The sequence below is a fragment of the Pelecanus crispus genome, chromosome 12, assembly GCF_030463565.1.
Source record: "Pelecanus crispus isolate bPelCri1 chromosome 12, bPelCri1.pri, whole genome shotgun sequence".
NCBI lineage: Eukaryota > Metazoa > Chordata > Aves > Pelecaniformes > Pelecanidae > Pelecanus > Pelecanus crispus.
The window spans coordinates 19,697,384-19,710,601 of NC_134654.1; the positions used below are offsets into that span (position 1 = coordinate 19,697,384).

A 13,218-nucleotide genomic window follows, 5' to 3' on the forward strand; every position below is an offset into this window, starting at 1 on the left:
CGCGATTGCACAAAGGTGCAAAGCCTGTTCCTCTCTGCAGTGTTGTGGTATGTTGGTTTCTGACATCGCTAACAGTGCAAGAAATGAAAGACCTGAGCACTGCTGGCTGTGAAAGGGGAGGAAAACCACTGTATCTACCTTAAAATACCACACTTCTGTTTTAAAGGTGTGTTCTCAAGACTATTTAAGCAGTTCTCATGTTTTAAAGCAGTGCCTTTCCTTGGATTAAAACCTCAAGCTATTAACAGTGTGGAAAACCTGGAACTTTCTGAGTCTGGGAAATTGGTGCTGTTGGTTTCGTTTTCTCATTCACGTACACTCTTGAGGAGTCTGTGGTGTTTGCTGACTTTGGAATTGTAAAATTAAAAGTGTGACATAAGCGATGAAGCATGTACTTTCTACAGTAACAGACAGTAACAGTAGCAGTGTTTTGCATAATTTTTCTTTATGGTTCACCTAAAGTGGACTAAAACCCCGGCCCATTAATTCTTCTTTTCCTGTTGATGTGCTTGGACACATTTCAATGGGTATCATCACTTTTAAATGATGCTACTAAAACACAGGGCGGGGAGGATAAAAAGAGGGTCAAGAGGGCAGGATCTGAATCAACATGGGAAGGGAGAAACATCAGATAACGAGCGGAGAGATGCACAAACGGAGAGGGTGTGAGAGGTGGAGACGAGGCAGCAGTGCCGTGGAAAGGGCTGGCGTTGATGCCCAGAGCTGGCACTCGCCCCGCTGGCTCTGGCCGGAGGGATGCGAGCCGTGGCGGCGCGGGGCTCAGCACCGGCGTGCCCGGCTGCGCGCTGGGCTTTGGGGCAGGTTTTGCAGCTTCGGCGGTGGTTTTCCCCAGCTGGCTGCAGAAGTGGCTTGGATTTGGTAGCGATGGGTTAGCACTGCTAGCTAGTGCTCTGGTTGGATTTTGAGAAATTATAAAAATGGAGCAGGGTGGCCGAGCTGCTCCCTTCCAAGCAAGGGCAAATTGAGAAGGGAAGGGGCTATCGGTGCTCGAGAACATCGGCGGTGTAACCCACCCGTTGAGGCTGGTGCCATCCCTTTCGTGGGGCGTCCCTGGGTTGTCACCCAAGGCTGTCACCTCTCAGCGGGGGGCTTCGTGCTGAGCAGGCACAGATGCGGGACGGCAGGCACCGGGCGCGGCGTTCAGCCCCGGCCGGGGGGGATGCGGGACAGGCCCCAGGCTGCAAGGTGCTGCTTGCCCCCGGGCGGGCTCCGCGGGTGCCCCTTCCCCCCCCCCCAAAGCCGCGGCGGTGCGCGGGTCCCCGCCCGCCGCTCCGCGGAGGGGCCGGCGCCGCGCAGGGGGCGGCGTGACGGGCGTGGGGAGCAGCCAGTGCGCGGCGAGGGGGCCGGGCCCCGCCGGGCCGGGCCGGGCTGGGCTGGGCTGGGCCGGGCTGGGCCGGGCCGGGCGGCATGGCAGGCTGCCCGCCGGCGCCGGGGGCGGCCGCAGCCGCTCGCCCTCCGCCATTCATTCGGCCGCAGGCGGCGGCGGCTGCGCGCACTCGCCCGCCCGCGCCCCGCAGAGCCGGGGGGCAGCGCCCCGCGCCCCGCCATGGCCGACCCGGCCGTCAACGCCCACCTGGAGGGCATCATCTCCGACTTCGAAGGTGGGTGTCCGCAGGGGGGTGTGTGTGTGTGTGTGAAAGCCCCGGGGTGTGGGTGGGGGGTGCTGCTTTTTGGGCTGCGCTGGGGCAAGAGCGGGAGCGGCGGCCGCCGCGCCGGGCTGGGCAGCGCGGAGCCGCCCGCGCCCCCCGCAGGCACCGCGCCGGGCTGGGGGGGCCGCGGCGGAGCGGGGCTGGGCCCCCCCGAGTCCGGCTGGGCCCCCCCGGGTCCGGCTGCCCCCGCCTCTCCCCGCCGCTGCCGCCCCGGCGGTGTCTTTTGTTCGGAGCAGCGTTGCGCCCGGGTGTTATCTGCTCAGGCAGGATCTTACGGGATGTTTTTCCTTTCCTGCCTTTCGCAAATTGGTTTACGTAGATTTTTAGGTGAAAACGCACGCCTGACGCGACTAAAAAAAGTCTGTGAAACGCCAGGCACCGGCCCTTCTGTCGATTCCCAGATTCTGGACGCAAGCCCAGCCCTGGAGTAGCTGGGAGATGGCTGCGAACCCAAGTTTCAACTATGTCCATAGCGGGAGCTGCCCGCCCTGGCGAGCTTTGCAGCTGTCCCGTGGCAGAGCTCCAGCTGCCCGATAGCGTTGCCTTGCTCTCCGGTGGAGCATCTCTTTGCAATTCCCTTGGTGTGCGGACGGGGATGCCTTCCCCCCGGGTGTCTGCGGCTCTTGCCCAGCGTGCTGGCTTTTTCAGGCAAGAAAATAAGCTAGCGGAGAAGCGTGCTGCTGCCAGATGGGTACGAGAGGCAAAGACAGGCACAAGAGGGGTGGGGGGTTGTGTCTGAAGCAGGCGTTGAGAGATCGGCTCGGGGGAGCTCATCTTCCTAAGCGGAGTTTTTGGAAGAGCAGCTCCGTCCCTACGCACTCGCATGTCCTGGCAGCGACCCAAACTTGAGCTTCGTGCAGTGGTTTCTAGAAAAAAAAAAAAAACCAACCAAGAAATAGTGGAGATCTGGGGGCGGCGGTGGAAGCTTATCCAGGGGCTGCGTGTGTAGCTGTAGGCTGAGACAACTTCACCACCTCCTGGTGAATCCAGCCTTGCCTTCGGGAGGGAGCGCGGTGGTGTTTTTCCTGCTGGGTAGCTGAGGAAGCTGAGAGCGCAAGGGTTCCTCTTCCAGGTCAGGCAGGAAACGGGTGGCAGAGCTGGGGTCTCTGCAGCCCTTCTCCTAAGGTTTAGCCACTTTCATGTTCTCTTTTTCCAGCCCCTGGGCTTTCTTCAGCTACAGTTGGGAGCGGAGGGCTTAGCAGGAGACTGAGGGAAGTCATGTCCCTTAGGAAGACTGGGACTAACAAGTGTTGGGGCACAGGGAGCAACCCAAATACACCATCGGTTTGGCACTCGGGGTTCAACAGCGCCTTTGTAACTGTCCTTTGGGGACTCGTGACCTTCCCCACTGCAGGGCTCCCGAGTGCTGATGTAATTACAGCCTTTCCTCTCGCCTGCCCCAATTGCATTTAAATCTCTGAAGAATGAGTAATTCCCTACTTGGATATGATAAAGGCTCTGCTGTGAGCCCCAGGGCTGCTTGTGCAGGCTGTGTGTGCTCCTTGGTGGCACCGAGCCGCTCCGCAGTGCGATATTTTTCAGTCCATGGAGCGCTTTATAGTTCCTGCTTGTGCAGAGGGAGAGGCTGGGGAAAGCTCTGTGCATCTGCAGCCAAAAGGTCTGGCCTTGCCCTTGAGCAGGGATCCGGGCTACTGTTTCACTATTTAATTAGTTTTCTGGGTTGGATAGCAGCTTCCCAAGGACAAGGCAATTCATTTCTAGCCTGTAGGGCAGGAGATGCAGTGTTCGTGTCTGCTGGGTGGGTATCTCAGCCCCAGGCAGCCTGTGGCCAAGCAGGAAAGATCAGCCAAAAATACCATGGAGCAGAAACACCAGATCACCCAGCAGCTAGAGCCCTCTTTGTTCTTGCTGGTCACATGCTGCCTGCCCTCCCAAATCACCCTGGTTGTTCCCCTGCTTTCCTCGTAGCATCCCTGCCTGCTTTCCTCATAGCATCCCTCCCTGGTGTAGGACCGACAGGTTTCTTGTACCTGCTGGGTTGTAGAAGTCACAGGCTCGGCTGTGGGCTGCTGGTGTGGGAGCTGCCAGCCTCCATGAGCCCGAGGAGGATGCAAGGGCCCTTTGGGAGGGGGAAGGAGTTTGAGATACTCAGTTCCATATTTGTTTCCAAATCAAAGCAACACGTGAGAGGGAAACACAGCCCAGCAGAGTGCGTTCTTCCTTGTGCCCGATGATGTGATGGGGATGGTCGCGTCGAAGCAGCAGTACGTGTGTCCACCTCGCACCAAGCCAGCAGGTCTGGCGGGGAGGGCATGCTTATTTGACTGGCAAGACCTTCCTCGTCCCTGATGGGGGAGAGCATTATTAGGTCTGTGGTTTGCCAGGATTTACAGAGCGTAATAGTTCTGCCCATGGATTTATAGATTTTGGCAGGTTTTTGGAAGCGTGGCTGGTTCAGCCATGGTTGCGGCAACACTTCCCAAGCTCGCTTCTGCCTCGGAGGGGGCTGCAGGTCACTCAGCTCCCCAGAGTCTCAAACATGGACCCCTGAGTGGCAGGGAAGGGAACCTGTAGCAGTAAATCAACCCAGGTGGTGGGATGCTTGTGCAGTGTGTTAAAATTGTGTAAACCCCAAACCATCCTCATCCTGTTCAGGCTGGGTGATACGGGAGTGTCAGTGTCGGCAATATTCGACTGCAGAGAGGGGTGGATGTTCCTGCTTGCAGCTTTGGTTGGTTGTGCTGATGCCCAAAGATAACTCTGCAATGTGGTACTTGTCTTCCTGCTAAGGATTTCAAGCACTGTGCACTCATGATCTACTGCCTGGTAGTAAGACAGAAGAGATCTGCTCCAGCCCCTCATCCTGGTGGGATGAGGTTGCTACCAAGCAGAGTCCAGGGTAACCGAGGCACATTTTTGCTGGCCATCGCTGATGGTGAGTTGGCAGCAGTGATGCTGAGCGCTCTTTGCCTTTGCTAGTGCTGTCAGTGAACACCAGCTTCGTTTCCTCGTAATGTTGAAACACAAAATGTCATAGTGGGTGCAAGCTGCGAATGATGGTAAATACTGAGTGGGTCTGTAAGTGCATGGAGAGGCAGGGTGGTGCTGAGGGGTTCAGTGTGGTGTCCGGAGCTAGAGCCTGGGGGGGGGCACAGGCTTGCAGCTTTGCTCTGGCAGAAACCACGAGACAGCCTTCGTTGATGGATCTTAATCCCTGATTTACCCATTCCCTGTAGCCCAGGTTCCTCGGTGAGCACATGCTTGCTGGTGGGCGGGCGAGCCTTGACAGTGCTGTGGTCTGAGCGGTCGTGCGCTGTGTGGAGCTGGGCACTGAGCGGCAATGAGCCTCCAGCCCTGCCAGGTCACATTGGTGGTGATAAAAAGGCTTCTCTGGTTTTTTTAATCTTTCCTTTTTTTCTTCTCCACAACTGGACACTTTCCCTACAGACACATACTTCTTGCACCACCCGATGCACAGTATTTCTAGTATTTCAGCCAAAGACTTTGTCTCAGTGAGGTATTGAGTTGTGCTAAGTTATGTTGTAGTTTTAAGGGTCGTTAAAGACAAAAAAAAACATCAGCCAGGTTGTTTTCAGGAGGGGGCCGTATTAGAAACAGGCTTTTCTACATGCATGAATCTCATGGGGTCATCCTTAAAATTTACTTCAGCAAATGCCCGGGATGTCTCTGGGACACGTGGCCATGGTGCGTCCTCTGGGCTGCTCGGGGCTTGCATGCCTACTGCCGTGGGGAGCAGCTGCTGCCCGCGTGCTGCAGATGCTGGGACTCAACCCTGCTGCTAATATTAGCAGGAACGTGCCGGAGGGATGGTCACAACGTTATGTGGCTGATGTGGCTTGAATTCAATATGGTGAAAAGCCCCAGAGAGGGGTTGTGCTTCATGTTTGTGTAAGCATCTCACTTGGATTCAGGGTCTCTCCTGTAAGGCCTGCCATGGGTCTTCAGGATGAGTGCTCTCCTTGGCTTATGTGCATGGGAGTGGGCTGAGAGACTGGGTCTGTGACTAACGGTCCCACATGTGTGGAGGTTCAATGCCTGGAAAAGGAAATGCAAAAAGATCTCTCAGATTGTGTCTCAGATCATCTCAATCCTAGGCATGAAGCAAAGCTCCTGAATGTCAATTGTTGGATTTCATGGGCTGTCCTCAAAAAATTATACTGCAGCTAGTCTCTTCTGGTACTCTTCATCACCGGCCCGGTGTGGGTAGAGCCAGCACCGCTCTCCCAGCTGATGGTTGTAGCATGCTGCTCCAAGACACTGGGTCACCTCTGATGTCCTCAGAGACAAGCTTTACAGGCACTTTGGAGAGTTTTCTTTCTTTTCCACTCTTCCTATCTACGTTTCTGAATCTGAGACAAAAGGATGGGGTGGATGGGAGTTTTCTGCCAAAGCAGCGCGTGGTGGGAGAGGCAGGAGCTGGGGGAAGGTGTCTGTGAGAAGGCAGGAGTTGTGTCTTCCCCAGCAGAAGTTGCATCTTCCCCTGCAGAACTGGCCTTTCATGTGCAGAGTGGAAAAAATGCATCTGCCTGGCTACAGCAGTGGAGACCTGCCGTTGTGGGTTGTTTTTTTCCCTATGTATATTTAGTTCCTTGGGAATAAAAAGGTTGTGAGGGAGTGGGAAAGGGAAGAACAGGACGTGGAGATCTCTGTCCACGTGAGCTGGGCTCTGGGGATAGCCTCTGGCCCCGGTTAGGATGTAGGATCATCCAGAGGTCGTTGTTTATAGTCATCTTTTGCAAGGAGGGCTGGGATGCGTGTCCTTGGGGACGGGCAACTACTGGAGCATGGAGCAGAGTGTCCTTGGCTCTGCGTCAGCATGGAGGGTTTCCAGTGTTGGCTGGTATGGGCAAGCTCTTGCTGTCCATTTGAGATCAGTCTTGGGCCAAGTGAGCACAGTGTTGCGCTAGTCATAAACCTTTCGAAAGTGGCTGGGTGGGAAGGGACAAAGAGTGGATGAGTCTTTACACCAGGGCCAGGGTAGCTACTTTGGCCATGCAAGTGTAGTGCTGGTGCCTGGAGGTAAGTCAAGGTTTGGAGCATGTACACCGTACTGGCTCTTCCAAGTACTCACCAGTCTCTGGGATCTTGGTAGCATCTTCCCCTTAGTAAGAAGCTCACCTAAAATATAATGATTCTCCAGCTTTACTCTTTGCTCATTGCCTGTTGGTGGTTTATGGCAGTGGAGTGAGTAGGAAGCACCTCTAGAACATGTTGGGTCATGCCTAATACATTTGAGTGACCATGTCTGAATCTCTTAGCCAATAAATGCCAGCAAACGTGCTGCTAAGTGGGAGTCCTGGCACCTCTGGGTGTCCTGTGGCCACACTGTCTGGGTGCTGGTTTATTTTCTGTTTTGCAGCCTGTCCTTGCAGGGAGCTGCTCAGCCCGTTTTCCCAGGAGCCAGGACCCAGACAGCAGCCGCAAAAGCCTGGACTGGGACTTGTCATAAATCCAAAGACAATAATGGAGACTTCAGAGCCCATAATCACTCCAGATATTTGTGTTTCTAACTCTGATATTTGATATTTAAGGCAATGTCTTTCTGCAGGACCATTACGCAGGCTCTTTCCCTCTCCCAACCTCCCTCCCTCCTCCTGCTGCAATGAGCTCTGGCACCTTCATTATTAGAGGTGGGACATGAAGGCAACAGGCCAAGTGACCCTAAATCCTGGTTAGGCTTGTTTAAAGCCTGTAAAATGAGTTAATGGGTCTGAGTCCAGTTCCCGATGGGGATGTGCCTGTTTGGTGGGGGTCAAGGTCCAACAGGGGAACTCTTTGCGGGACAAGGGTGGGCTACCCTGTCATGCGTTTTGGCAAGGGGCCAGAGTTGTGTCCTGGCCACCTCCTGTTTCATACCTGTAGGGTGCTGTTTGGTCCTCGTACCCCTCTGCTTTGCCTGTGGAGAGGTTGGCAGTTTGTGCCCACTTGCTGTGCTGGTGCAGGAGAGCCCTCCTCTCTCCCTTCCCCGCTGGGCAAATGGTGCTGGTGAGGAGTAGCTCTTGGGCAACGAAGGGATTTATCGTTACCCTCAAGTTATACTGAAAAGCAGCCCCCAGGTTAATGAGAGCTCTTATCTCCTGATGGTTCTGACTCAGGCTTTTACCATGATTGCTTTTGTGAGGTTGCTGGACAGAGCTCAGCACTTGGGTCTCCTGGGGACACCTTTGGAGCGGTGACCCAGGTGCAGGGTCCGTCCAAGTTGGCTCTCGGCTGGTTTGCATGCCGAAAAGTGAGACATCATGGGTGTCAGGGTGGTCCATCCCCCCTGCATCCTCCCAGCGCTGCAGCAGATGTCCTGTTGCTGGCAACCAAGTTAGGGCAAGTTGGGATGGGGTACCAACCTGTTGCCTGGGTGTAGGCACCACCGATGTCAGGCAGCCTCCCATGGATTGCAGGGCAGGGAACACCATGACCACATCGGTCTGTGCCACCATCCTCCCAGCAGTAGAGGTGGCAGTTTGAGTAAGCATCACAAAATTGTACAGTCCCTTGCTCCTGGTGAGTTGGGTGCTCTCCAGCTTGTCCCACTCTGGGAGTCATGGCAGGGGTTAGTGGTGAGGGCATCAGCACACAGCATCATGCTGGCACTGATCTGCTGGACTGGTTTGGGAGGGAAGGGGCATGGTGAGGGCTGGAGTTGGGACTTCAGTCTTTTTTTCGTCTGGTCATTGGAAGTGCAAATATGGGGAAATGTGAAAAGGATGGATTTTTTTTTTTTTTTTTTTTTTTAAAAGCATGTTTAGTTTACCAGGGAGGAGGAAGGAGGAGTGGTCTGCTCTCTGCCAGCCTTCAGGACATTTGGACAACTACTCACATTGTGGAGCTGGGTGTCCCCTCCAACAGAGATGCCAGAGCTGGCTGCAATGGCACCAGCAATCGGCAGGCAGCATGGGCAGGGCTAGTGGGCAGCCCAGCCAGCGCTACAGGCCTTAATGGCTCCCAGGTCCCTCCTTTAGCCACTTTTACTACTTTACCGTTTTCTGTAGCTTTTTAACCAGCATGTTGCAACACCACGCGTCAGAGCGTCTTCTCAAGCGGAGACTTAATGATCTAATCACCCAGTCCCCGCCACCGAGGCTTGTCACCCACCTGAGTCACTCTCCATGTCCCCTGCGTGGGTGCTGGGAGTCGTGACTCGTGGGGATGGCATCGGGGTGCTTATGGCTTCCTACGGCCGGTGCGGTACCAGCACCGAAGCTGGTAGCACAGGATGGTCTGGGGTCTGCAAGACCATCTGCATCATACTTTTGCCTTCTGGGTAATAATTTTAAGGTGTTTTAGAAATATTAGTGAACCAAACCAAATCTGAAGTCCCCTGGGAGGCGCAGGGAAGATTTATTTCTCTCCTTCCTCCTCCCTTTATGAAAGGAAACGAGCACAGACCGGAGGCCAAAGCTCCAGAGAGCCTGCGGCAGAGCCAGCAATGCAATCTGCTGGGCTGGATACCCTGTATTTTATGTAATTTTCTGTACAAGTATGAAATGAATATAGGGGATGTAAAATATACTGGTCTGATCTGGAATCATTTTGCTGAGGGTTAATGGTTATATAAACCAAAGTGTAATGGAGAATCAAAGCTAAAACCTTTCTAGAACTGCAATATAGGGACTGGAAAGCTGGGATTTTGAATTAATCTGAGTGTGGATTTTTTTTTTAAATTTTTCTATTCTTAGTCCCAACTTTGCTTTTGCGTGTTCATTTCCGGTAAATGAGGGGTTTGCTGCATTGGTCTCAGGCTGTCTTTGTAGCTTACTGCGTGTGAGTGAAATGCTGCTTGAAAAGCAGATAATGTCAGAGCCCTGAACTTCCATTTATCCCCAAACTTCCTCCATAACTCAGCTCTTGGTACCGTTTGCACAGTTCAGGAAGGCACTGCATATTGACAGCGCGTTGCCAACGTTACCTCCTACATGTGATTTATGTGTCAGACCATACAATCTATTGCAACTTCTTCTGAATGTTGTTTGTAAAGTCAGAAAAAAGATTTATTTGTGCATAAACCATTTATAACCTGACCCAAGATGCGCGAGAGTCATGCTACAACAGCAGATTGTCGTTATATATATATATTTATATATGTGTGTTTATATATATGTATTGCAAGAAGGTTGGTTTATTGGTAAAACAAAGGTGTGAAACCTTCTGGAGCAAGCACAGGGAGGGGATCCAGCAACCCTGAGTTCTCTTCTTTCTTGTGTTGGATGACTGGTAGCTTTGGGAAAGGTGCTTTTAAAGTTTCCTGCCTTCATTTCCCCAGATGTAAAAGGGGATCCTAATTTCTCATGCCATTTTGAAGCTGTTGGTGTCCTCACAAAGCCCTGCCAGCGTAGCATTGCTTGCTGCCCGCACTGCCAGTGAATTTCCCATCTCAGCCCTGTGTTTTTGATCCCACTGAGGGGCTCGGTGTAGTTGGGAGCACCTTATTGTTGAGGATAGGGTAGAGGTATCCTGCTCTGGCCCTACAGCAGGGTTGCAGCTCCCTCCCCCTTCTGATGCAGAACCTTTAGGTTTAATACACAGTGTATATACACCCTATAGATACATGAAAAACATCCTCTTTGTCCCTGTAACTGAACCTTTAGTTCACTAAAATGCATCCACCTCTGTTACGGAGGGTGGAAACTATTCAGTGGCATCACAGACAGTGGGTTCGGATAAGCCAAACCGAGGTGGCCCCAGGGTGACGTGGGCAGACATGCTCTTTGCGCTATGGTTGGGCCAGAAAACCACCATGAGCATCCTGCTGCCTGGTGACAGGGGTCTGGGAAGCTTTAAGGGCCGTGAGCAGTTAATGCTATGTTGGGTTTCCAAGGGCTCCTTGAAAGATGAGACCTGCAGCCTCCCCCTCTTTCCTCCCCGGGAACAGGAGGTGACCATCTGGTAGCAGTTTAGAGAAAGTCAGCACTCTCAAACGGTACCATTGTATCGTGTGAAATAACGGGGCGCCTGGCTGCCCTAGTCCCATAAGGCTCTTATGTGTCGAAAAACCCAAGAAAAGCTTTCTGTGCTTAAGCAAGCAAGCAAACGTAACTCCTGGGTTACAGAGACCACGTGAGGGGCAGAGGATGTTTAATGGGAAGCAGTTGGGCGCTGCGGCCGTGGCAGAGGCCGAGGCTCCAGTTGTGAAGCAGGTCCTGGAGGAGCCAGCATCCCTCGCTGTTTATTTTGGTCTCCTCCCGAGCTCTGTGCATAGAGGTTTCCTTGCATAAAGCATCCTCTCAACTGTTACGCAGGGTATTCTGTTTAAAAAGGGAAGAAAGAAGGAGCAGATGTTCACTCAACCCACCCTGGGTCCCATGGGGTGCCCAGAGCCGGACTGCAGAGCAGGATGAGCTGCAGTGGACAATGTGCCGTGCAACCCTGGTGCTTCCCGCCAGGAGATGTGGAGCCCTTGGGCAGGAGCCAGAGCCCTTCTCGGCACCTGGGTGCTCTTGGCTTGGCTGGGACCCCCATGGAGGGACTTGCCTTCTGGGAGAGGAGCGTGTAGATACGAGGTCCTGGCCATGCCACTTGTTTGTGACGTCTCCGGAAAAATCTTGGCTGTCATATGAGCTACTGGGATTTGAACCAGACCTCTGCCCCCTCTTCCCAATTTGCAAGATCCCTAAAAAGCAGCTTTAACTGGTGGCGTGTGACCTGCTGGTGCCTGGCCATGGAGTGACCGGGAGCACGCAGTGACCGCACCGAGCAGACATCCCCAGTGCTGCAGCACAAAATAGAAAGACGTATAAATATTTTGCTACTTCTCAGGCCCTGTGCTTGCTTGGGGAGCATTTGAGCCAGAGATGAAGGCATGCGTTCCTTGCCCCAAAGTGCCTGGCTGGCAGGGACCACATTTGGGTCAAGACTGTGGGTTTACAGGAGCTGCTGCCGTTCTGCACAGCCAGCAGAGCTGCCTGCAGCAGGTGCCGTCTTGGAAAACCCATGCCTCCCTCATCTGCCAGGGTCAATATTGGTATTTTTTTAATGCCGGCCCTGCCTGGCTGGCTCTGCAGAGCAGGGCCATGGCTGCATAATGCTGAGCAAAACACTGCTACCTCAAGAGGTTTGCAAAGGTCTGGTCCCCAAAGGAACACCACAGCTGAGCAGTTCCCAGCCCAGGCACGATGGCTGTGGGCAGAAGCTGGCAGAGGCAGAAGTTGCATCTGAAAGGAAGCACTTGGAAATCTCATTTTAGGGGATTTTGGGCTTTCCCCATTGTGGGAGGGGATCCGCTGCCCTCAGCAATGGTGGATTGAGCCAGAGCTGGCTGAATTGGTTTGGAATTGGTTAAAAGGAAGCATGTGTCGATGGTAACACTGTTCTGTGCTCACACCCCACTGTGCACGCACCTCCAGAGGAAGAGGAGGAAGGGCGATGCTCAGCACCTCCGCCTCTTTCCCTGCCAGCTGCCTCCGACACCAGCCAGCAGATCGGATGCTGTTGACGGGGCTGGGGAAGCCCCGCTAGCGCCGAAAATCCCCTGGAAAATATCATAGTGGGGATAACCCTGCAGCGTGGCCATCCCGGACCCTGCTCCGGGCAGGGACACCTTGGCCCAGGATGTCGGGACATGTGGACCTGGAGCCTCACAGGGACCTGGAGCATTAGCCACGGCTGCTGGTGTGGGACCCCGGCACCGTGCGGGTGGGAGCGGGCTGCAGGGCCCCGCAGCGCGGCCCTGCCTTTGGCTCCTGTTGTTGTAATGAATACGCCAGCTTCCCTGCAGGAAGCCGGGAGGAGGGTCATCTGGAGCAGAGGCTGTTTACTTTCCTTTCTTGGCTCTGAGTAGGACAGGCTATTTTTAAGCTTTTTCTCTTTTTTTTTTGAGAGTTGTTTTGCTTCCTGAGGTCCTTGTCTCTTCTCTGTGCAAGGAGTAGAGAGACGATGCTGAGCAGGGGAGCTGCAGCTGTGCTTGGTCCCACTGAGGGCCACCATTGCTGAAGGTGGCATCCCTGAGGATCACGCTCACAGCAGTGGGTCTGTGTCTCAGAGGTGGAAACACAAACCCTGTGGGTCACAGTCCCTCTCCTTTCTCGTGCCCGTTTGACATTTTCCAGACTACACTGGACTCAGGGCACTGGCCAAATGTGCCAGCAGGACAAGCTGGGTAGCAAAATCCCCGTGCAACCAGAGGCACGAGATGGACATCGCATCCCGCAGAGAGCCACGGGTGGGAAAGCTCTTGGCTTGTTCCCAGGTAAATCAGTGACACCACTGGGGAGGGAATGCCCCAGGGAACTGGGGGTCCTTGTGATTTTGCTGTCAGAAACTGTGCTGAGCCGTTTCCAACCCTCCCTTGGGGTGACGGTTCCTTGCCCAGCCCCTCGGTACCCCCTTACTGCCCGTCGGGATCACAGTGCTGGCATGGGAGGTGTTATTGGGATGGCTTGAGTCTCCTGTGGCTGTAATCATGGTTTTACAGCTCTTCCTTAGGCTTTTTGACTCCCTTTGTGTCTGGGCTTTGACCTTTTTCTCCTTTTTGCAGTGGGACCCAGAAAGACCTGGAGAAAAGCCATTTTTGGGTGTTGTATTCAGTCTAGCCCTTCAATAAGGGCAGAGGATGGCTGTGCTCCAGAAAGACTGT

General features: G+C 54.0%; 1 protein-coding gene across 1 annotated transcript in view; it reads left to right on the forward strand.

Moving 5' to 3' along the window:
- The first annotated feature begins 1,567 nt into the window (after nt 1–1,567).
- Nucleotides 1,568–13,218, forward strand: part of SEPTIN9 (septin 9) — a 74,011-nt gene continuing 62,360 nt past the window's right edge. Inside the window, exon 1 of the mRNA XM_075719480.1 lies at nt 1,568–1,622. Coding sequence (XP_075575595.1) covers nt 1,568–1,622 — 55 coding nt within the window. The remainder of the gene's footprint in view (nt 1,623–13,218) is intronic.